The 26,557-nt window shown below is 39.1% G+C and overlaps 1 protein-coding gene across 2 annotated transcripts in view; it reads right to left on the bottom strand.

Moving 5' to 3' along the window:
- grid1a (glutamate receptor, ionotropic, delta 1a) overlaps positions 1-25,415 on the bottom strand; it is a 290,281-nt gene extending 264,866 nt beyond the window's left edge. For both annotated transcript variants that reach the window (XM_085296490.1, XM_085296491.1), the window contains exons 1-2: positions 24,639-25,415; positions 22,939-23,094 (exon numbers count right to left, since the gene is read on the bottom strand). In XM_085296490.1, coding sequence (XP_085152616.1) covers positions 22,939-23,094; positions 24,639-24,717 — 235 coding nt within the window. In that variant the 5' untranslated portion in view covers positions 24,718-25,415. The remainder of the gene's footprint in view (positions 1-22,938; positions 23,095-24,638) is intronic.
- Between the last annotated feature and the right edge of the window lie 1,142 nt (positions 25,416-26,557).

The following is a 26,557-nucleotide window of genomic DNA, read 5'->3' as shown; positions in this document are numbered from 1 at the left end:
CTAGCATCTTGCACCCTGCTGTTATGTGCTGGATTGTCTCTGGGGCATCTTTACACAGCCTGCACCTGGGGTCTTGCCTGGTGTGATAGACCCCAGCCTCTATGGATCTTGTACTCAGAGCTTGTTCTTGTGCTGCCATGATTAGTGCCTCTGTGCTGTCTTTCAGTCCAGCTTTGTCCAGCTACTGGTAGGATTTCTGGATATCAGCCACCTCCTCTATCTGCCGGTGGTACATACCGTGCAGGGGCCTGTCCTTCCATGATGGTTCCTCGTTTCCCTCCTCTTTCTTGGGTTTCTGCTGCCTGAGGTATTCACTGAGCACTCGGTCAGTTGGGGCCATCTTCCCAATGTATTCTTGGATGTTCCTTGTCTCATCCTGGACTGTGGTGCTGACACTCACCAGTCCCCGGCCCCCTTCCTTCCGCTTAGCGTACAGCCTCAGGGTGCTGGACTTGGGGTGAAACCCTCCATGCATGGTAAGGAGCTTTCTTGTCTTTATGTCAGTGGCTTCTATCTCCTCCTTTGGCCAGCCTATTACCCCAGCAGGGTACCTGATCACGGGCAGGGCGTACGTGTTATATATATATATATATATATATATATATATATATATATATATATATATAGACTTTTGCTTGCCACATGTACAGTCATTCATTAGGTATTGTACAAGTAATTTAAATCACTAACAGATAGCATAAACAAAGATGGGTAACTGGAAGAAAAACCAAAAAAATGTTACTGCAGCCTTAAAGGTATCTAATTTATTAACATTATTATAAGCAGCAGATTTTTTAAAGCACTAAATGACCTAAATATAAAACTAATCCTAAATATGTGAAATATTTGAAAGACAGACTTCTCTGCCACTCTATATTTGAGCATAACAAATGTAACCATAAACAATACGTCACACTTGAAAATGCCTTTATAACCTCTTGTGAAACCTCATAAACATATGCAGTCCCTACACTTCATTGTTCATCAATTTATGTACACATCAGTTTACAGATGCTTTAATGCTACAGCAGTACATTAGAAGCAACAACTATGGAATTTCATGAGTTGTTAATCATGTTAATCATGTCTGCAGTTCGTGGGACAAGCTAGAAAACTGAGCAGTAGTAGCAGCAAATGAGAATTCTGTTAAACTCCAAATGTTTGATAGCAGGACAACATTTCTTCAAGTTTAAAATGAAGTGCATGAATCACTTTAATGACTGACATTTTATTTGTTTATTTTATTTGTCTGTTTTATTGTTTTTCCATTATGGCATGCATGAGGTCTTATATGAATTAATGAATGCCTTTTCAATTAAGAGGTCATGTACAAAAGCATGATAACTCCTGTATGCTTACTGTGAAGTACAATAACTAGAGCTTTTAATGTTGTATAAAGGTTAGATTCCATTTAACATTAGCAAAATTTATAATAATTTCTAACCTCTCAAATGTATACAAATCAAAGATGAGACAAAAATAATCAAATCTTTTTGACCTCTCTAAAAACAAATGTTTTATTTATTACTATTAACGTAATAACATTACTTTAAAAGCACTTTGCCTCAGCAGAGTGCTATCCCGGGTGTCTGTTTTCAAGTGTCTTCTAGTGCCTGGCATGTACTGTATTCACTAATTCACGCTCGTGGATGGGTATAATCTTATCTGAATTACCCTATATGTAATAAAAGAGAACTTCAAAGCATCTTTATTAATTGTGTGGCTTGAACTCTGGACTCGAGCGATTTCTGCTGAGTGGATAGAAAGACATCCCTGCCTTTGATCATTGCAGATTTTAGGGGAGGGAGGTGAGGTCATTTAGAAGCTGGATCCCTACGGGGAACTAAACGAGGGAATCATCAATTCAGACAGCATGACCAAATCCTTTTGCTCAAACACTGCTGATCAGACTTAATCACTGGATTGTTATGCTGTGAACCCATGAAGAGGTTCAATATAAGCCCAGATCTGGATGAGAGTGAGCCAGCTCCAGGGACAAGAAGAGCAGAACTTTGTTCCCTGTAGTTGCTGACTTCTCTAGCGGCTCTGTGAACTGACACCTATACACCTTAACTGCCTGTGTGTACAAATAGCAAATGTGCAAATCGTTAGAGAGTCATTGGTTGCTCTAAGGGTGCAGGAGTGAGCTCATGAGATAAAATCCTCAGGGAGAAAAAGCAGATGAAAGTGCCCAGCAATGGCTAATGGTATGACTTTTAGCACTCAAGTAGGAAGGCAAATATTTTGTATACTTGAAATTTTAAGCAACGTTTGGATGAGAATTCCCTACTTGATTATTGGACTGCTACAGAAAAATGACCACAAGGTTTTCATCTGTGTGCCAGTGTTTTTAAACATAAATACAAGCTTTATTAAAATACACTTTAAAATGTCCAGCCCGTCGTACTTCAAACCAACCCTCTGGGTTGGCCTGGAGTGTAGATAGTAGAAATAAACTAAAACTAAATGTTGCTAAACTACATGTGTGTACTTGTTCATTGCATCAAACATAAAACACATATGAATAGGAATTGTTTTTGTCTATAATTGTGCAATTCCCATCAAATGCTAAAAGAAATGAATCTACTCAATATTTCTAAAGGCAAGGTTATGTCCCAAATGCTGACAATGGGTAGCCCTAATGTTCTAGTGGATGCAGGAAAAGAATAGACTGAAATTAATTAGAAGTAAACAAATTTAAGCTAATGACACCAAAAAACGTATAAAAATGTAGTCAATCCTAAATCCAAAACAAAGTCAGGACTAAACTAGAACAGAAACCTAAAACTTGCTGAAAAAGATATATATAAGATAAAAAAGAAAGTTGCTAGAAAGCTTTAGAACAAAAGGTTCCAAGACAATTTGGCTGTCCAAAAAAACAGCGTTTTGCAGCATAGCTGTAAGAGTAGCGAATCAAGCCAATTTCAAACCATTCAAATACTGAACTACATTAAAAAGAGGTTAAACCAGTATGATAAATGTAACTATTTAGGTAAATTGCTTACAACCTAAGAAAACGCTTTGATATTTTCTTAAAATATCATCTTTATCTTTCAGTTATTATAGCTAAAGTTGACCAATCACTTCCAACTTGTTTTTGCTAACAGTCGCTAACAACCTGTTTTTGCTAACAGACTAGCTAAAGTGTATTGGCCTAGTATTACAGCTAATGTTTCTTTACAAATATAAAATCAGTCAGAAAAGAATAAAATAAATAGACCCAATCAGATGTTATAACTTGGGACTGAATACGTATTCAGTCAAATCAATCCAGTATATTCCGATGTTAAAACAGGCTAAATCAGTTACCACAGATACCAGCAGAGCGTCTAAAGCAGTGTTTCCCAACCTTTTTGAGCCAAGGCGCACATTGCACTTTAGAAAAATCACACAGCACACCACAAAACACAAATACTACTCATGCTCATGACAAACGCTATTCATGCTAGTGCCTTCATCTGGGTCAGAATATTCTTCAGGACCCAGGTTAGATTGACTACTTTTTCTTTGTCTCACAGCATGTAATTTCTTCTTCGTCTTCTTCTGTTTTTCTGGCAGTTGACAACCCATTTAATTACAGCAGGTGGTTGTACTGCATCTAGTGGAAGATAATATAAATGATCTGCCTGTAACTCAATCGATTGTATCGATACCAAGTCAACATCGGTATCAGATCGATGCTAGCCTGCTGAAATCAATTCTTTACTTTAAGTTCTGCTCTTGTTTGCGATGCTGTGCTTTCGGCAAAGACGAAACAGCCAGGTCGCCGGATTCGCCACTCCTTTGGCAGCGGGGAGCAGCCACACTTTGCTCCTGCCCCTTCTTGTGTTTAGATGTGACTTAAACACTTTGGGGGGTGTTAAGTTTATATATTTATATTTTCAGTTTTTGTTGAGAATTTTAATTATAATTTTTGTATTATAGTTTCTCAACAGTACTTGTTTGTTTTAATTTCTTTACTGGTTGGCGTGCACTATTTAAGATTTTTGTAAAAACAAATTAAATTAAATTAAAAAAAAATTGATAACTGTAAACCACCACAGCAGACCCGATGGCATTTTCATGCATCGCAGCATCATTTATTCTTACAATAATCACACGGTTACTGTAACAGTACATTCAACAGCTGCAGCTCTCCCGCTGCCAGCCGTACACGTCACCACCAACAGCGACAACACAAGCAGAGCACTGGTTTTAAGCTGGCGAGGCGTGATCGTAGATGGCGCACCTGCACGCATTGCAGACCACGCCCCGCCACAATAATAAAGCATTTTCTATTTAATTATAAACTTTGTCCTAATTATGTCCTGGGTTTTTAACTATTTAATAATAAAAAAGGAAACATCACAAAAACACTTAAGGTCATGAAAATTAATTGAAATTTAGCAATTCAATGACGCATCCACCTTATTTATTGAAAAGTATCAGTATCGGTATTGGCGATACTGACCCGTATTTACTTGGTATTGGATCGATACCAAAATAAGCAGTATAGCACACCACTGCTAATCGGGTGGAACGAGATAATCTTCCACGGCACACCTGATCAGACACAGTGGTTGGGACACACTGATCTAAAGCTTACAGCTATAGCACAGACCTGTTTTCACACAGAATACATGTGACTAGTGCTGTGTTAACCCCAGCAGTGGCGGGTCTAACAACTTTCCCAACTGAAATCCAACATTGTATGTTATGCAGTTTTTAGGAAAATATCTTAAATGTATTTTTGTTTTTTGTTTTTTTGTTAATTATATCATCAAGCTTAGAAACTCTTATAACAGCCTTAGACTGCAGGGTATACACATATGCTGATGTGAGTAATTAGGTGTGGCAAAAAAAAAAGTGTCAGGAAACAGAACAAAGGACAGAGTAGAACACACTGATTAAATGAAAACCAAAACAGGCCATGACAGTAAAAGAGGCTGAAACCCTGACAGCTTTATTGCTCTGAAATTCCATATAAGCATCAGTGCACTTCAAATTGATTCAGTGTTGTTGTAAACTCAATACATACTGCATGTTATCATAGCACCAGGAAAAATGGGGATCATTCGCCATCATTAATTTGCACCACAGTAATTTGTGGAATGAGTCTACGAAAAATAAAAGAATAATAAAAAACAGTCCTTACAACACGACTGCTTTTTTATTTTTATCAACCACCTCCATCCCACCCCCGATTTAACTTAATCACAGTGACAGCAATCATTTTTTACAATAATTATTGCCCAGACGTCATTTTTGTGTAAACTAGTAACATATTATGCATTTTAACACCTTGGTTAAAATCAAGGTTGATGGTAAAATTATAAGACTAGCAGCTTGAAAGTTGTAAAGCTTTTCTCTCCCTCGCTCAGCAGCAGGATAAACTCTATTCAAACTGCACATACATTCAGAAATACGGCAAAAGGTTGACATTAAGAACCAATAAAAGAAGCTGATGGCTGTGTTGGATTAGAAAGGGTAAGAACAGCTGTGGCATGGCTTAGTTTAAAGGGATAGAAAAACCTGAATTGGCAGTGACAGCACTGAAAATTGAGGATTGAAAGGCATTACAGGACTATCGAGATTATTGATGATACATTCCAAGTACCTTTCCTATAGAGACCTTGCACGCTTGTAGAGGAACACTTAATCAGAGATTTGCTCTCTTTAGCAAAATCCTAAAATCTACAAGCCTGTTCCTCACTGAGGAGATGACACTGAGCCTTTGGGAAAGCATACATACACACCACCTCACAAATGTATCAATGCTGTATTAAACACATTAATGAATACCAACAGTGCCATGATCCTGATTTTACAAAAGTCACTATCAAACACTAAGTTGGTGCCAGAAAGGGATTTTTAATCTAAAAATATAAATAAAATAAATAAAGCACAATAAAATCCTTTCCAAATGTTCCAAAGCCAGAAAGAGCAGCTTGTCCCAATGCTCTCTGTAGGTGAATCAAATAAAACAAAACAATGAACTACCACAGCCTGCCATGGGAATTACTGACATGGATAATGAATAATGGGTTTAGAAGACAAAAGATTATTGGCTGTTATGTTAAGGTCAGCTCTAATCCTGGTTAAATGACTTCAATATAATTCCTATCAAACTCAGAACAGAATACCAGCATCAAAAACTATTTTACTGTAAGTACTTAATTCGTCTTACGAAACGAGAGAAATGAAACAGATGTGTGGTCTCGAGAGATATTTAAAACAAACTCTTCAAAATAAATGGAAAAGAAGGCCAATGCTAGCCAAGCTTTGATATATTGAAATGGAAAGACAGCACATAAACCCACACTAAAATGATACCATCACCAAAGATCCCCAGAGAACCCAGAATCCCAGCAGCCACAATCATACATCAACTTTAACTTTCAGGCTGATATATTTTCTCTCCTTTGGGCTCAGAAGGACTTTGGTCATTACTGCTGGCTCTCTTTCTTTTCCGAGACTCAGATTTAAAGTAAATATTCCTGATACGAGCTCTGTTTTATATAACACACTGAATAGGCTGGCCAGACACCAGCAAATCAAATGTGGGGTAAAGAGCATCTTTGGGTGGGATAATCGGAACACTTTGTTACTTCAAATTTAATAATAACATTAATTGTGTTTTTTTAAAGAAAGGAAAGTTATGATTAAAACATCACATATATATTTGATTTCAACTTGCCCAGCCCCCATGCCCAGTAAATACAATAACCATAAAAGGAAGATTCCATTTGTTCTTCTAGTTTAATGTGATAGTCCTCTTAAGCCACACAGGCCGACAGACCAGACTCCCTGGCAATTTCTTGTCACAAGGGAAATCTATATTCTCCAACCATTTGGTGAGTAGAGGCTAAACTGCCACAAAGAGGGTGCTGCAGAAAAAACCTCTTTGTGATTTCTTTGATCTCTAGCAGCCTGCAGTGGTCACCTGTCGTTTGCATGAAAGATGTCATCTTATCTGCAAATACTTTCTCTTTCAGGTGTAGTAAAACTTGAAAAAGTTTGATGCAAAACAGCAACAAAGAACATTTGTCCCAACAGTTGTCCTTTACCACTGCGTCCAACAAATTTCAAAAGGGACAAATTCTGCTTTGAAGGAAAACAGTCTCTGTTTCTACTTTGTGCTGCACTTTTTGCGGTTTCTGTACCACTTGGTGAGTTCTTTGTTCGTATATGAAGAAAAGTCGGTTCCGACTGTCAACCAAAGTAATTGCAAGAAGGTTTTTGTTGCAGCACTTTACGCCTCTTTGTGACCAGTGCCTCCACTGACCACTTGACAGAACACATTCTTTGCTCTGGTGACCAAGCCTGGACGAAAAGGGGCTTTAGGAGCTGATTTCAGAGCAACTGCCTTAAACCTCCAGCAACCACTCACTATCGGTTGGGAATACACATTTCTCACTAGTGATCTCCAGTTTGCCACAAAATGACCAAGTCTCTAGATCTATGTGACTAAAATCTTTACTATAAGAAGGTATTTCTGTTGGGTCTTGCTAAACTGTTGTTAACTGTTACTCTCTGTCATTTTTGAGTATCAGTAGGGATGCATCCATAGATTGAAACATCTGATTTTGAGACGTGTTTCCCCACATGGGCTTTGTCACTTCGTTTCACATCTCCCCAAAATATGATTTAAAAATGGACAAAAAAGGCAAAGGAGAAAAAAAAGAAAGTAAGAAAACTCTAAGAGCATCACCTTCTGCCAGTTTTACCCAGCTCAAACTAGTTTCAAGTCTTTATTGTTGCTCCACGTCCTTATCTTTGGTGTATTTTTCATCATATTCTGCCAAAATCTGTCTATGACTTTACGGTGACTCACTATTTTCCCATTGGGAGTGGCGTAGGCAGCAAAAGATGGTGACAGGTTAACCTACACTTGACCCATGATGACAGCCTTCCCTTCTTTCTTCACAGCCGTTGGATAAAAGCCACGACTTTACAAAATTGCCTGTCCTACAGCGTTAACTTTCAAAAACTTCAACCAATCAGACTGTGGGGCATTGCCTCAGTGTGTGGGAGTGGGTATGGATAAAGATGCTCTGCAGGCAACACATAAAGCACAATGCCTGGAAACCTTAACAGAGATTCACATTAGGGTTTTGTCTAAATTGAAGGGACACTGCACAGTATTTTGAGAGAACATTATTATTAAAAATAATGTTCCAAGTGTCTCCCACAAGACTGGTTTTATTATGTGATTATTGGGTTATTGAGGAAGAGAGAATCACTGCTTTCATGACAGATGCTTTCAATTCTACCTTCCCGTTCCTCCTTGTGGATTTATTTTCATATGACCAATACCTCTGTTGTCAAGTCTGTTGGTCTGATTTTCACTCATCAACAGGTAGACAGAGTGAAATTGTTTTCTCAAGTATGGAGCAGTTGCCATATCAACCAATGCATTGGATCAAGGCATTAGATTACACTGTCCAAAAGCAATCTGAAACAAAAAAGAAGCAAAGCCCATAACAACAATATAGAATAGTTTTATCTTGACATCTTGTTATGGGGTTTTTGATGGAATACAATTCAACACATGCCAATGCAGAAACACGAGCCAGTTTGTTGCACATACACACCTACATGATTTATATATCCACACACACACAGACATGCGCACAAGTAGTGAACTCTCCCCAGTCACATTGCGACAAAAAGCACACATACTGTTTGTGCTGGAATGAGCATGACTGCGGCCTTTCCATTTTTGTTCTGTTAAAAGAAGGCTCTGTTATGGCGGAGAGTGGGCACACAGAGAATCAGTGAGGGACAACTATTCAATTGGGAGATGCCTCATTCTCCTGTTCTCTCTTCCTGGTTGCACAGACTGCCAGAGTGTTGCTAGGAGGAAGCTTCCACTGCCAGCAATGATGACATTGCCTTGATAGACATCTTCCTGCTGTCCAAGAAAAAAGGGAAAGATAGAGACATGGTGTGAAATTCTGCCACCTCCTCCTCCACCACCACTAATTTGCCTCTTTTTCTAGCCTCAAGGCAATCTGCTTCTCTTTTCTTCCCACTCATCTTTTCCATATTTTCATCGTGCCTCTAAGACATCTTTTTTCTGATTGTGATGCTGTTATTGTATTGGACGGATGAGCCTCTACATACTCAAACTTTCTGTAATGCTCACCCTTTGGTTTGGTTTCTTGAAGAATGGAGCACTTTTAAGCATTTCATTCCATTTTTTCTGTTGTAATCTTGGACCCAGTGTTTGCTGCTGTGTCTGCAGTCAAAGCAGAGAAAAGTAAAGTCTAAGTGGCTCAAAATCACTTGCACAATCTTATTTTTTCCCACGGTGTTTTGTTTTTGTTTGTTATTTTTTTGTTCACCATTGTTCAATTTCTACCTGGATAGAGCCTCAGCCATCTTGTTACTCGGTGGGATGAATACAGCATCTTCTAGAGTTTTTGCTTTTGTTTTTTTTATTTGCCATAGTGAAAGTATTCTTAGATTCTTTTTCCTTATCTACAAAAAAAATTACTGTATCTAAACAGATCTAATTAAAACATTTCGTGTATTTTGAATTAAAGATATGCTCGAATCTGGTTGTTTGAAGGCTGATTTTATGCTGTTAAAAGAATTTAAGAAAGAAAGAGATTAAGCATTACTTTTCATGCAATTATACAATGGGCTGAGAGTTATTTTTTAATTCTTCTTTTTCCGCTTACTGAAAAGAGAAAGAGATCCTGAGGCACTAGGGTACTCTGCACTGACTGCACAGAGAATTAAGACACTTTGAAGGTCCCATATATACATGAAATTTATATAATGGTTGATAAAATGAATTATGCAGTTCCCTTATGTAAGAATATATGCATGCACTTAAAATATTTAAACCCACTTATTATTTGTATCAACTCTAAACTCAACTACATATTCTCTACTCTCTACTTAAACCTTGATTATACTCTGTTACAGACATGGACAGGTGCAGACACGATGACTTGTCATTTCTGTTACACTTCTTTGAAGTATCTTGAAGTCTGCTGCCTAGAGCGCATATGTACTTGGTGGATTGTAAAATATCCATGGACGAGTCTGCACGGTTAAAAAAAAAAGTAATTGGCACGCAAGTGAATATCTACATGGAGCCTTGCACTCACCATAGACAGTATTAAATATGGATGTAAGAAAAATGAACCAGTGATTCCTTAAACTTACATTCTATCATTCGACGTTGTGTAAAGCACTTAGAGTTCTTAGAGTAGAGTAAGAACCAGTTCATTTGTCATTTATCTGAAGTCCACTAGGTGGTGATAGCTGTGGTTTCTGGTCCTGTAGAAGTCTATAGGAAAACATGTTTGTCTCTTGACATCTATGAACATTTTCCTGCTGAGTTTATAGGCTCTGTCACTCATTTTGGGTCATACTGAATAAGAAATGGCTTTTTGTAAATCTTGCTCCTACTATGTCTCAAAATGAAAGATTATCTGCAGCATGAAACCGCAGGCTCATTGGCTAATAACATGTGACTGTCATGTGATTAGCCAATAAACATGTGGCTTCACAATCAGACCTGCCTCTCCTTGTCACTTTTGTTTTTATTATGTCCTATTCTGAAGTTTCAAGAAACCTCGGACCAAGAAACCAGTGGGTAATGTTACTGTAGCTATACATTCATCTCTCATACTGTTTATGGGAAACATAGACCTGATAGTCAGATCTGGGCTTCCCTGTTAGGCTGCTGCCCCTGCGACCTCATTTCAGATAAGCAGAATAAAATTACTGTATGATTTATCATTTTGTTACTTTAGATTTGAACTTTTATTGAAATGGTTGATATGAATTTTCAAACAGCGTGCATCATTCATAATGCACGGTGTACTTTTCAATCCCGTCATTTCATTTTTCTGATGTTAATTTGTCATATTTTAATCATACTTGAATTTCTTTTGCAGTAACATCTTTTCATATCATATTTAACAACAGTTTATTTTATTTTTCTTCTTTGTTGTCTGGAGTATGACGTGCAATGTTCATAAAGCATGATGTGAGATGCCACACAGTTAAGAAGCACGATTCATTATTGAAGAATGTGATAAATGGTTTAAAATGTCTTTGTTGTTGGTTTTTGACATTGTCCGTTAAACGGTTCTCACATTTAGCTTAATTTCTGAGTGTTTATTTTTTTAGACTAGTTGGTTAGTCTATTTTTTTCCCCCTTATTTAGTCGACTAAGAAATGACCCGCCAGGAACATTCCTAATTCATCCATATAATAATCAAACAGAGGTAGCTAGAAATGAGAGACTACTTCCAGCAAATACATTTGCAAGATAAAACCTGCTGCAGTTGAAGTAATTAAAGACCTCAGTTATTTACTATATTTACATTACGTTACATGAAGAGAAAGATCGGCAGTAAACTTTTATGCCACAAACCTTTTCAAACTTTTTCTTTTTCTTCTTCTATTTATTTAGCATCTTGTTGAAGTCAACAGTGAGCGTATCATCACAGTCCCAAATCAATCATTAAAAAAAAAACTTTAAAAAATGTAATTGAAAAAGATGGGAGTGACTGGTTCTAAAGAATTAAGTCTATAATCCCACTACACAGTGTATGACTTTATCTGCCAACTGTAAACTCGATCAGCTGGAACATCCAAGTCGCATTCATATAATAGGATTGACAGTCTTTAACTGTGAGCCCAGTCAAGTGGCGTCATAGAGGCAATTTAAGCCATGCCGTCAATTATTTACAAGAGTTTCAGGACAAAATTTTTAAAAAGTAGTTGGCCCACTGGTGGTGTGATTTTAAAATATATAGAAGAATAAAGGGTTTTATAAGGTGCTTAAAAGAGCTAAAATCTTGCCAAGAAGGCTTGCAATTTATTGATAAATGAGTGTACAAACACACAAAAAAACTGCTTTCTTATCTCAAAGAATCCAAAGGCAAGGCATAGCGATTCATCCTATGAGTACCATAAAGATCGAATATCACGATAAACCATAATTATGAATTTTTTTTAAATTTAAGATTAAATATGTGTATAGATGCACAGCTTCCTTAAAGCTGTAAGATATCACCAGTTAAATATAAAGCTACCTTCCTTTATGGACTCTCCATCCTTAGATTGTGTTACACATTTAGTTTGTGGACATAAAACTCATGTTGTTCCCTAAAATCATTCAAACTGAAGAGGAAAGGGCAGATAAAGTATTTCAGTTGCACCACAACTCTGTATGTCTACATAAAATTCCTAACCTTTGGGGCCTGTGTCTATTCGAGCACAGGTCCAGAGATGGGTAGTAGCGCGTTACTGTAATCCGATTACTTTTTTTGAGTAACGAGTAAAGTAAGGGATTACTATTGCAAAAAGGTAATTAGATTACTGTTACTTTCCCGTAAGATTCGTTACTGCGTTACTAAAACCGTGATTTTTTTGCAAGAGTGTCTCATGACAATGAGACAGCTGTGTGCAGATCAAAAATGGATAATATAACGAGTGCAGGAGAGAGTATGCAGCGTTTAAAGCGTGGAAGTACTGACCTTACTTTGAGTTTGATTCGGTAAAAAGTGACAAAAACATTAGCATGCGCTGCTCACTGCGTGGGAAGAAAACGTCTTTTTACAGCGAAAAAAGCCCTAAACGTCCGAGCAAGCACCAAATACGCTGCCACTGGAATGTGAAATTCACAGAGAAACTGCCGGATCCTTCCACTGACCGCTGCGGCACACCTGCACCAGGGTAAACCTCCGTCTGCCCCACTCCTGATATACAGGCGAAAATAGAGCAACGGGACCGCTGAGTCTTTGATTTTATTTATTTTCTGCTGTGTTTTACGTGCATCTATTTGAAAGAGTGAGTGTAAACACAAAAAACTATTTTATTTTATAAGCTGGAATATGCAGAAAGGTTTAGGTTTAAATGTTAAACAAATTTCTTCCTATCAGAGAATGTTGCATATAATTTAATGTTTGCTTGATGCAAAAGCTTAAAACTAATAAAACAAGTTTTAAAAAGAGACTTTTTCATTTGATTACATTTTATATGATGGATTATGCAGAAAAAAGTAGAATTGGGCTGAAAGATCTATTGCTTTATTACGTATTTAGGGGATAAATCATGTTTTAAAAAGTAACTAAGTAACTAATTACTTTTGAAAATAAGTAATCAGTAAAGTAACAGGATTACTTTTTTCAGGAAGTAATCAGTAATTAGTTACTGATTACTTTTTCAACACTGCACGGGACAAAGCTGAAGACTGTCTGGAGTTCAACCAGGAGCAGAGCTGTGGTGTAGTAGTTTAAAGCCGCAAAAGAAAACACAAAAACAAATATTTCAAGATACAAAAGTCTGTGTGACAGGCAAAAGATACTCAAAAACACAATTATGTACGCAATAAATGCTATATCAGACACAGTATAATTATTTACACAGTTTAAATGTGCTTTTATCCTTGTGATTGACGTGACAGTGGAAAAACTGTAGTTAGAAAATCCTTTAGCAACATAATGACTGTGTGTCTCAGACTGACACGATAACGCGAGATGATGAACCTTCTCTGTCTCGATCAAGTGGGAGAATGAATCATTCACATCGCCTTGGGTTTGAGAAGGCTTGAAGACACAAACAGCATATTAACACTGCTCTCTCCACCAAATTTCTCTCAGTACAGTGATCCTCATTAACCTTTGAAACCATCATGCAGGTGAAATAAAAAGTCAGAAACCTTTTGAATGCTTGAAAACTCTTCTATCCCGTGACCTCCAGTTCAATCTTTGAAAAAAAAAAAAAAAAACGAGATGTTGTAAGAAGATGATAGCTTTGTGAGAACACTTTACTTTCCACAAAATGAGGTACCAATCAATAATCTGGTTCAGTAGCAAAAGTGGCCCCAGTAAGTGAAAAAGTAAGAAGAAAAGAAAAGGAGAAATTATCCTGTAATACTACTTCTTGAAGAACTTGCTTATCCTTTAAGAGAGACAAAAGCAGATACTGGTAATATCTCTTCAACGAGACACATACCTGCTTAAGAATTTGCAGGAAAATACATAAAATACAAATTGCTATATTGTATGGGAATACTTTAATTTTCTACTGTAAACGATTACAACAGTATACACACTGATCACACCATATTTTACACTGACACTGTCGTTCTGCAGGAAACATATTAAGACCTTCAGTTAACACTTTGAGATTAACTAAACTCTGAATAAGTACACAGTGAAGTTGTACTGGTGCTGTCACCTTTAAATGTGGCCTGAAGTATGTGTGCTCTTATTATATAATAAATAAGGCAAATTGGTTAAGAACACAAACTCCTTTCTTTTCTTTTTTTTTTACAAAGCTCACTCCCATTGGTGATTTTTTTTTATCATTCAGTTTCAGCCTATCAGAGGTCTCCAATACATTTACAGTATTTATTATTTTTCATTTCAGATAGAAGGATCAAATAAAACACATGATTGTGTTCAGAGAGCTTTTTTATATTTTACTGAGTGCATGGAATTATGTCATTCCCATATATTTGCACATATGTGAAAAACATAACTATGAAGTGGCGCCAAGACATCTGTTGGAGAGACATTATCATTTGTTTGCTATTTCAGCAAGGGTGCTTTATGAATACCAACAAACAACGACAACCTCCTTATTCCTGCTTTTATATATGATGAGTGGGTCATGTTGGTGTGGCGTGGGTGTTTCTTTGGAAGGAGGCCTTCTACTTAGATGTGCTTTACACTGATATAATTAAAGAAAAAACAAGGGATACAATAAACGCGGTGCTACAAGATTTTACAAGCGTGTTCAAGCAATGATTAAAACCTAACAGTGACATCTTGCTGTGATTACACCTACGGAAAACTGACGCTGGGTTTGCTGATGAATAGGGTAGTAAAACAGGAATTAGGCCTACACATCCCACGAGTGTTCCCTGAATAATTTGTCTGGATGTGATAATGCCACGGATTAGATAACATGTTGTACTGCTAACTGTTAACTTACTTGGTTAAAATAGGACATTATTTTACAATATCTGCTAATTAACTCTAATTATCAGCTGAGACAATGTATAAGTAAGAAAACTAGAACTTAAGTGCTTTGTTGTGTTTTTGTGTCTCTCCATTCCAATAATAGAATAGAATAGAATTCAACTTTATTGTCACAGCACATGTCACAGGTACAAGGCAACGAAATGCAGGTTGCATCCATCCAGAAGTGCTTTAGCCATGATATAGATATATTACAAATATATACTAGCAACATGTATAAGCCAGTGTATTCATACATTAACAGCTTGCACAGTGGAGTTTGCTCTCCACTGTGATGTATTAGATCAAATACTGCTAAAAGGAAAAAGCCATTGGGTAAGTACAGAATCAAGACAGCATCATAGTGAGTTCAAAAAAAGGAGAGTAATTATGCAAAAGCTTGTGATGATTCACTGTAGAATATAATTCTCAGCCAAAGTGATGTATATTCATACCGGGATGCACATTTGACCCACTTTTCAGTGGTGTCTGCATGTTTCGCCCTTTACACTCTTTTTACTCTTGAGGTTTAAGCTGGGTTTTGATTTCACTCATAGAGAGCTTACACACTAGCTTAGCTTCATCTTTGGATAAAATCCATGTTGCCTGGCCATGGTAGAGGACCCATGGCAATGTGAGAGAGACGGAGAGTCAGAGAAGACTGAGAAGGGATTCTTTTGACAGATGGTCCCACTTGGTAGTCATGTCTGTGGGCACTAATGCAAACAATGGCTCCCAAATACATTTTAGCATCTTTTCATCAATAAGGCTAGTGAGCTGAGTCCGCAGTTTCAAATGATTCTGCCCCTCTTGTCTTCCATACACTCCAAGATTTTACATGCTCTGCTCCTTTTTTCCCCTGCATTTTCCCACTGCCTTCAGCCATCTCCATCACCCTGCTTTCACCCTCACTGTCACACTTGCTCACTATTTCACTCTACTTCATCCCTATATTCACCAAGACTTCCAGTCCAATTCCACCCACAACCAAACCCCATCGCTTTCCTCCCTCTGTCTGCAATGAGTGTGACGTCAGAGATAGCCGCACACCATTTCTGTGGATGACTTCTGTTTAGGCTCTAATAGGATTTACTCTGAGGCTGATTTTCTGCTCTTTGTCTTCTGTCCTGGAATGAAGTCTTCTTGCAGCCAATGGTGCAGGTGGTGGGTAGTAAATTATACACACTTCCCTCAGAGCTAGTCAGCATCACAAGTGAGTGAAAGGGGTAGCTGAAAGCTCCCATCACCAAACTGCTTTCATGACCAACACTGCCTCTCACAAAACCACAAAATCACTTTCCAAACACATCCGCAAACCTGCATCTAAAAACCCAACACAAACTCTCAAATATTACAGCATATTACCACACATATATTCATACCAGCATGCACAAACAAACAAATCCTCTACCGGCATTTATACACCCACTCTTCCTCCCCCACCACCTCATCTCTGCCATCTCAGCACACTTTAGGCAGCTCAATAATATCGAAGCATAACGGTGTGTGTACAAAAGAGAAATGATGTTAGTAACATGTGGGACTCCGATGTATTACAACGGACGGAGGCCAAAGGCCTCATCAACATCAGTCTGATTGAACAGGACATCTCCTCTGGGCCACCCCCTCCCCCCATTTCTCTGTGTATGAGTCTCATTCGGTCTCTCTTGCTCTAACAGGTAGAGCAGTATTGATGGCCAATCCCCAGCGGTGGTTGGGGGCTGTTTGGGGTCGTAGCAAAGCACTAACATCTGTCACAGTGTTCTCTACAGCTCGTTATAAATCTGTCATGCCAAAGAAGGCAGGGACATGAATAAGACACGGGACTGAGAAACCGGTGGTGGGGAAAACATATGTTGCATGTTCATGAGCAAGTTATTACAGGCAGCTTGTTGGGTTATGCGTGGCATGTGCTCAGTTGTGTTCTGATAGATGCAGATTTTAACCAGCCCTCATAGATCAGATGCTCTTGTCATATTGGAAAAATCAATGCAGGTGTTAAATGTCTTTTAAATAACAATCACAGGAACCAGCAGGGTAAATTTCGCCTGTCACTGCCTGACAGGGCAAAATGACCAAAATAATATCCTCTGATGCCAAATTTAGTACACATGCTAGATCACCGGAGGAATAATCTGTCAAACGTCTATCAAGATTTGTATGTACTTTGTGCAGTTAAAAAATGAATCCTTTTTTTAAGTGGGCATTTCCTTCATACGGCCTTCAGGTACAAACAGCCATCATACGACCCAAGCCATCAGTCAGGCTTTTACACAATGAACCCCCCAGAACATCCTCAGTCAAACATGCCAGTATGAAAAGCGATGAGAATACTTTGAAGTCAGCCCTCAGCTGTCTGCCAGTGTGGCAACATAGGGAGTGTGATGAATACACAAATGAACAAAGGCCCAACATGAATGCATGCCACTCTCTCTAATTAGAGCAATATTGTAGTTCTGACACAGACTAAACTTCACAATTTCCCTAAAAGCCAACAATAAAAATCGGCAATGCAATGCTCCCACTCTCTTTCTCAGTGTATTTACTTGTAAGAGTTTGTAAAAAAAAAAAACTTGTTTCCACACTTTCCAACCCTGTTTACCCAAATTAAAATATTACTAAAATCCCTGGTCATGGTGACAGCAGTGCTACAGATGATTTCTTTGAATACAGATCAGATGTGGCATTTGAGCGTACTGACGCTTTTCCTGAAGTTAATCAGCAGACCAAGTCTTTTGACACCAAAGTCAAAACCACTTTTAAAGTCTTTAGAGTATTTTTTTATATAATTGGATACTTATAAATGTCTCTGAGCTACTTTCAAGAAGCGTCAGTGTACTAGCAAATGAGACATCTGTTGCAAATGTTGAGGCTACGTGACACAGAAGTAACCTACCACAAGAGAGCAGTTCTGACCAGCTGTTCCTGTACAGCACAGAGGACAAAACCTGCAGGCCTACTAAGCAGACCCAGTATTTAACAGTCTTGACCTCTCTGTGTCCCTTTCCTTCTGTACTCTGCTCTCTCGCTTCCTTTCTCTCTTCAGACAATGCTGACTTTGGCTATTCTAAAGAAAATGTTCAGGAATGCATGTTCTTTAGTTTGCCTTTCAGCCGACAGGCCCCAAAGAGCGTTCCCTATGGCACCAATGCTGTTGTGAATGGCTTACGTGTAAAAGTGTAGGTGTGTTAAAATACAGAAATGCACTGTCCGTTACATAACAGTTATAGCTGTAATATTACTAAAGTGTGACCTGTGCAACAAAGGAAGGAATATTTTACCTTTGAAATCTCTCAGAAGAGGTCAAATGAACTGCAATGAGGCAAGCTGAGCGAGGAATATCTGTGAAAGAGCTGGATTGTGAAGCAAGGAGCAAGCAGACCATATTATAAATATTACAGCACTGAACACACTTCTCCATAAATAAAAAACTTTCCACTTTCATAGGCACATTTGTTATAGAAATCAACACATCTGAGCCCTATTTGCATCTTCTTTAATGATCAGTCCTCAGTTCTAAAAATTGTGTAGGATCTTATCAGCCTTCGCTGAGCGATCAGAAGCTCAAATCACACAGGATGCCAGCTAAATGTTATGATACATTTCACAGATAAATAATGTGCAAGCAGGGAAATGATCACATCAATAAACTCTGTAATATAGCACTGCAGGACTGTGAGGAGGAAGCAGGAAGTACATATGACCATTTTTAGAAGTGTTTTTGAGGCCCTATATATGGTGGATGGATTAAAAAAATCAAAAAGTGACAATCAAATAAAAAGGAAACATTAGATAAGCCCCTTCTGGTGATGGCATCCTCTCCCAGTGACAAACTGAATTCTGGTAAGTCTGTGTATTCAATATATACAACCTTATATGTGGAAAAGATCTGCTATGACTTCATTGCCGCATTACTTTAAGTTGCAGAATGTGGATTTTCTTTTTTGGGAACAATTTATTTTCAAATGAATATTTCATGCTAATGTACAATTTTTCCAAGTATCACCCAACAACCGCAGAAGCAGCTCTGCAAATGCTGATTAATCCTACCTGGCCTACATGGATGCTTTACATTTTGAAGGGAATAAATAACATGTATACACCTCTGTCACAACATTAATTAGTTTATTAAGTCACCTGCCGGCTTTTTACAGCCCACTGAAGTGCTTATGATAGATTAAAGTTACTGTTGGATAATTAACAGGGGCTGGTATAATGGCCTGATCATCGTCCCTCTGTGTAAAAAGACATAAAAGCACAAACAAATCTGTTACCAAGATTTATGTAGCCTTTTTAAATTTACAGGGACAATAATAGCGAAAGGGCAGCATTACATCACATTTACACAGCGAGTAATGAGTTGTCATAAATAGACACTCGCAGGGAAGATATTGAATTATCAATGGCAACACTGAGGACCCATTATTTCAACTTTTGTCATTATGGACTGAGGAAAGGACAAAGAGAAAAAAAAAACTTCTTTGAACTCTATTGGCTTACAGGAACATAAAGGACAAAGAATTAAATCCTCCTTGACGTTACCTTGGCAGGTGTTAGATGAAAATGGAGGGTCACTAGTGGTGTGGTGTGTGAAGAGGACTCAGCGGGACAGAACACTCAACAAATTACTGAGGAGGGAACTATTTTCCTTAACTGTGTCCCATATCCTTTAAACTCTAATGGAAATCTCTGCTGGGGACTTCACAAAATAGTGAAACAGCTCAAAAAAAGTGATTTTGGCATTCAATACTATTTGAATGCCTGCTATGCAAAAACTGAAATGTATGTTTAGCTAATTAGTTTTGAAAAGTTTCAGTAGTCCCACACTGTTGTCCTGTTGGCATGCTTGCTAATCATATAATGCCGCAATAGTTACATTTGTTCCAGAACATGAAACTAGAGCCTAAAGGATAAAACTTTGCACACTCTATCATGAACCTTTCTTCAATGGCCACCAGCAGGTTAACATCTTTGAGTTTGTTGTCAAAATATTGTTTGCATGCTAGCATGCTTATCTCAAATTACCACAATGCCCAAGTTCAGCCTCTCAGGGCTGTAACATGGCTGTAGAATCTTAATGCAACTTTGCTGTATTTTGACCACACACCTGCAGCAAAGTTGTGTTATGATGCATGGCATTCTCGTTTCATGAGATGTTTACATTATTTGCATATCGTCTAAATGCTCACCCAGTAACTATGGGGCTAAAAAAAAAGGAAAGAACTCCGCCTTACAGGCAGAGCTTTTCTTGAAATATGCATAGGTTCTTATTTGCAGAGGCAAGTTTGCTGTCCCCTTGCTTTAACTTCCCCTGAATAAAAAGTAAGACAGAAAAAGATAAAAGCTTTGTTTCCCATGTAAACTTATGTTCAGAGGATGAGCTTCTATTTTTAAATTACAAGGGGAAATCTGGGTTGCAAATTTTAAGATGTGTGAAAAATCATATTTCTTTTCTCCTAACATTTGTCATGGAATTATTTACTTGTAATAATTCCATAACAAATGTGAGGAGAAATTCTGTACACATAAGAAATTCAGCATTGTAATATTTTGTACTATAAACCATGTCCTGCTTTACTATGCATTCTCTAGCCACTGTGACAAATTCACCTCAGCATGACTTATTCTCTCACAATTTAGGAAGAGAATTTTATATAATTATAATCTTAAGTGTCTATTTAACACAAAGCTGATGGCAGATAAGCCCTACAGGTCTCATGGCGAGCACTGATGCTTGTGAGCTTCCACTCTCGGTGTAGAAATCACTCTGTTCATTCATTTCAGTTGTTCCAGCCTATAAATAGGACAGTATCTGCCAGTTGTGTGGTCAGGCAGTATATCCAGCCAGCCTTGAGCTGTCATCTTTAAACGATAAAAGCGTGGGAGGACCGAATAGTTGAGTGTTTCTGTCTGCATGGCGTTTGTGTGACTTCCTCATTAATATATGTTCTAGCAGAGCAAGGACAAAGATAGCCAAATAAGGGCAAACGAGACACCAGAACTACTTGTCTCAAGATGGCAAATTTTCCTCATCACCTCACTGAAATCGTTTGCTCTTCTTTAGCCCTCTCATGTTTATTCAGGTCTTGATCATGATTCTTTCTCCCCTCCCCTCCCCTCCCCCCCTCCCACACACACACACACACACACATACACACAGTCGTTTTTTTTGCTCTTCGTCCCTCTCACTCTTTATACCCACCTCTGCTCTCCTCGCTCTACACCATGCTATGGCAAGGTCCTGACTGCCACTCACAGCAGGATGGCAGCGAACAAAAGAGCAAAGCAAAAGGTTAACTTATCCCAGTTGTCACTCAGTGTTCACCAGCCTACTTTGTGTATAGTGCAAGAATCTGAGGCCGCACATTGATCCTCATGTCATCGACTGCACATTATTCCCAACTCTCTGCAGAAACTGAATGCCGTCTAATGAACCACTTAAATATTTAATTAGCGGGCGCCTGCCCATAAACAATAATTAAGCGTGCTAAATGATACCCAATCAAGGGTAAAGAAAGGCAGTTTATTCAGAAGTGATAAACTGAATCATTTTCAATAAGAAATAAAAAGCTTTTCAGTGAAGAAAAATGATTATCAAGAACTTTGTGTGTCTATAAGCGTTTATGTAGACATTGTGTTGTGTTAAAATACTGTGAAGGTCATTGTCAAAAGAAAGCATTGTTAAGGTAATTGGTATGAGTTAAGCATGAACAAGTTTAGGTGTAAAGTTCCATCTTTGACTAACTACACTAATTAGACTGAAGTACAAGTGGTGAATGACTTGCTAGCCAGTCAGTTTAATTACTACATTTTTGCATCTCAAGCAACAACGACTGATAAATTAGCCAAGTGTCATATGTCTGTAACACATTTTTCATCTTATCTCCGCAGCAGCAGCTGGATAATGACAGTATACTTCTGGTATATGTAAAGAACTCAAATGACAGACTGCTTGAGTTAAGACTCATCTGGATTAAAGTTTGCTTTTGGAAATATAAAGTAGACTACTAGATATCTGTGACATTGTTAAGAGCCTCAGCTAAATGACACGGGATAATTATAGCAAAAGGCGAGACATAATATAATTTTTTTGCCTGTCAGGGGCACTATGAATAGCAATGAGTCATCAAGGCCTTTGTGCAACTGGGGACAAAAGTAGGATCTAGTAACTAAGTGCAGGGGACATAAACAGCTTTTGAAGATCCCCAGGAACCTATTAAAGTCTTAATGATTCATTTCAGCAGAAGAATGTTTAATCGCCTTTTGCAGTCTGTTCAGCATCTGAGTGAGATAACCTTGGCTGAAATTATTTCATTATTAATTTGGTGTCTGATGTGTGGACGTGTGTCCATTCTAGGCACCTATAGTATGGGAAAGCCAACAGAAGTAGACAAAACTGTATTGTTTAACATTCAAAGAGGCTTGCAAACCCAGAAATATTACTCTCTTGTCATTACATAACTCCTGGATTGGTAGGGAAACTTCATTTGATCGTCTTCACATGATTTTTATACACATATAACATTTTGTCCTGTTGTGCTCTTAACTCAATGCTTCCACCTAGCTTTTCAACCACAGAAGACACCTTGCTTTGGTACAGTGGCAAGAGAGCTTTGCAGGTGGCGACGCACACACAAACACACATACACGCCTACGCGCACGCACACACAGCTATTTCCCTCGCTCACAGAAGCACATGAATCATCATCATTGCCCGCTCTACTAGCCATCGCGTCAATGTGTGAATGAACAACATTCTCTTGGGGCTCCAGCAGATCAGGACAGTCAAGATTACCACGCAGCAAGCACCGGACTTCTTGCTTGATCATAGCTACTGAGCAGAGAAGATGACCCCCTTCCTGACGTCCCACACGCTGCCCCAAGTTATCAGATTTAAAATAAAAAATAAAAGCAGCGGCAATTTATTCCAAGGGCGGGAGGGGGGTGGTCGAGGAACGCTTACCTTCCTGCACTGCCTGGAAAGGGTTGTTAGGCTGGATAAGTTTCACAGAGTGGGTGATTTTCTCGCTCTGCAGAATGTCATCGCTCAGACTCAGGTCTGAGATGGCAAGTTGGAAAATTTGGTCATCTCTTACAGCGTTTTCTTCGAATATGGCACCTGTTGAGTAAAACAGTAAATTACTTGTGTGCGCAAGTTAGATGTGGGAAGATAATGATGAACGAATTTTATTTTTGCTGTGGACCCAATGCGGACAACATAGCTTTTATTGCCCACAGTCTGCCAAAGTGATGGACTGAACAGTGCTGTTTTTCTTTTTATATATCTTTACATTAAACGTATTTTTTTCTGAAGCTAAGCGTCTTCGCTGGTGAGATTTCAGCACCACGGAGAGCGACGTGGTCTCATCAGAGACCACTGTAAAATCGGAAACACGCACTGCACTAGCTTTAGTCAAACTTGGAAAGTTAATATCCATCATGCCTAACAGATCCACGGCACCCTACCCACAGTAGGCCTTGTGTGGGAGGAATACTGAAGCTTAACTGCCCCCCCCCTCCACTGTTTAGCAGAATGGCATCAGCTGCTATTGGGAGAGCACATACATCACGGAAAGGGGTTTCAGGGAAACGAGAAGAATAATTGGGGTACACTAACATTATGCGGACTATCAGCCAATATTATCTGGATGGAGTCCCACTGCTGTATTAAGCCAGTGACTGAGCACCTGCTGCTGCTTGCCAGACTGTTGCAGTAAACAGTGAGCAGCAGCAGCAGCAGCGGTGGTGGCGGCGTAGCACCGAGACGAGATTTGCTCACAGTGACACTGACGTTTTTATCTGAGATTACAGCGCTTCTCATTGATGAAAAGGGGGGCAAAATGAAGGTAATGACCGAGTCCGTGTTGATACGGAGGTTGCAGATTTGTTTCAAAAGTGTCAAATCAAACCTAATGCGATGTTTAAGGGCACACACCAGATCGTTTGGATGCCGTGGTGAGTTTCAAGCATCTCCACATCTCTGCAGCTCTGGTTTGAAGTTGGAGTACAAAGAGGCACTATGTGTGTTGCATCTATAAAACGAAACTCCGCTGACATTCCCTCTATCTTTGTTTTTGACATTGCAGTCACGTTCCGGGGAAAGTTGAGGCTTGTCGGGTACACACAAGAGGTAGCTTGGTCTAAAAAAAGCCTCAGCGGTTTGTCTATTGCACATTAGTGTTTTTATCATTATTATTTCACAGTTTCACTGAAACAGGCCTTTCTGCTTACTGTAAATCGTTTTTTCTTTTTGGTTTTTGGGTTTTTTTGGGGGGTTTTTTGTACAGGACTGCGGTTCAAAGGCAGGCAGTGGTGTGGTTAAGATGTGAAGACAACATGAATGCAGCAATCTGTCGTCGAAAAGTGACAGAAATGTCTGTGCTAAATAGAATAAATACCAATAAATAATATGAACAAAACAGTTGAAGCAATGAGGGTCGGGTGATTGGTCATTTACAAAACACCAACTTTTCAACTCGCCGGAGAGTCAAAGTGTTTCTTAAACGCAGGATGAAGCTGAATACACTCTATTTATCCCGCCCTCTCACCAACATCTTGTGATCTCGGCAGTATAAGCTGGCTGACCTTTATTCCCGCACCCCTTTACACTTGACCAACCCAAACATGTTTTGTTTTTTCTTTTGTTTTTTGCCGGACGCTTACCGATATGTATGATTGAGTCCGCTTTGGCCGAATTGCATTGCAATATCCACAGGGGAAGGCAGATCAGCAGCAACTCCATCTCGGGATTTTAGTGAGGCGGCTCATCCAAGCTCTGCTCGGCTGTCCTGTACTGTCCAAATGGAGCACCCAAAAGAAAAAAGAAAGAAAGATGATCAAAACCCAGAGCCAAACAGAACCGCGATCCTCCTCCTGATAGACCAGACCCGCGTAGACCCTACAGAAATGACCACAGTTTTCTCTCTGTCTCTCTCGCTCTCTCTCTCTCTCTCTCTCTCTCTCGCTCTCTCTCTCTCGCTCTCTCTCTTCCTCTCTTGCTCTTTTTTAAACCAACAAAAACAAGCCGACCGCAGGAAGGTGGGCTCAAAAAGACCAGGGCGAACCGACGGGGACTCGAGGTAAGCCTAAAAAGACAGGTAGCCCTGTGAGAGAGACCGGCGTTCTCACTCTCGCCTCTCTCCCTGCGCTCCGGCGTCTAAAGCATGGCAAGCAGCAAAATATGCGGAGGAGGGACACCCCTCCAACAACACACGGAGAAACGCTCACATACACACTCCGAGAGAGAAAAAATCACTCTCTTCAGTCCTGTCTTAATCACGTGACTGCAGAGACTTCACGACTCGGGTGCTTTTTTCGACAAGCCGGGTAGAAATGAGTTGGACTAGCCGGAGAAAGACGCGTGGAGAGGCGATAATTAAACACACGACTGGAGGTTAAAACAGGCAAAGAAAAAAATAATCCCTTGACAAGATATGCCTTACTTACAAAAAAAGAAAAGAAATAAAACAACGCGACAAAAGCAGACACGCAAAAGTCAGCGTACATATTTGGCGGCGGTGTGAACAGTTTACTTTTGGAGAAGTTGTCGTTTTCGGGGAAAATGTGAAAGACCAGAACGACTGGGACACATTTTCACCATACTTCAGCGACGACGGAGCGCAGCTGATGTGCCAGAGAAAAGGATTTACACACTATGATCCTCGGCGAGGGCTGATGGATGAGAGACAGACGTGGCAGAAGCCACAACGCCTGTCTGAGCCAAAGAACAGCTGGATGGAGTTGACGGAGGAGCATTCCGCACAGGAGCAAACAGAAAACAAACCTAACGCTTTCTTATAGCCTGGCTTGTTCGGTTAATTGAATATTGCTTCTGCATAATTGACTCTATGGGTGTGTGTTTTTTATATATAAAGCCGAGGTCAAAGTGTTGGAGCGAATTTTTAGGACACGAATCACTCTAAAGGGTGGGAGTAATTTTTATTGGGTAGCCTTACACACATCAGTGAGCAATGCACGGCGTTTGCAGAGCTATAAAGAAGAGGAACTCGTGGCAGAAGATTTCTAGATAGGCATAATCTTACAATTAAAGGATATTTCTCGTGGATGTAATAAAAACGGAAATATCTCTTAATTGTTTGGTTAAGTCTGTCAGAGGCGCAAAAAAACAAAGTTTCAGCACCACCAGCAGTGGACAGCTCCTTCACTGAACTGCACCGGACAGACAGTCAAGTGAAGAGCAAACACTGCACATTTATATCTGTCTGATTCTTTCCAGGATGCAACATTCTTAGAAACAATATGTAATAAGGGAGTGGCTGTTTTAAACACCCCGCAACCCCTCAGCTCGCCTTTATACGTTCTTCAGTTTAATTGCAGGCAAGGGGTGAATTCACATGCCTCCAACGTTTTTAACTAAAATCACACACTACCCCTACTGGCCATCTATAGATACTGCACCTGCTGTAGCACAACATATCTCAATCATTTCCTAACGATTTATGTCGCTTTTTATGAGTGATGGTCATATTTCACTGCTCTATTGCCATGTCATTAGGAAACAGGCTGGAGTGAACCCGAAAGGCTTTTTACTGCTCAGGGTAGTATAGATATTTATGCCTGAA

Source organism: Mchenga conophoros, linkage group LG13 (assembly GCF_057382185.1).
Source record: "Mchenga conophoros isolate Kocher_MC1m ecotype Shallow Benthic linkage group LG13, M_conophoros_male_GT1.1, whole genome shotgun sequence".
NCBI classification, from domain to species: domain Eukaryota; kingdom Metazoa; phylum Chordata; class Actinopteri; order Cichliformes; family Cichlidae; genus Mchenga; species Mchenga conophoros.
Note: the sequence above shows the minus strand (reverse complement) of the source record. Positions and strands in the feature narration are given on the sequence as shown.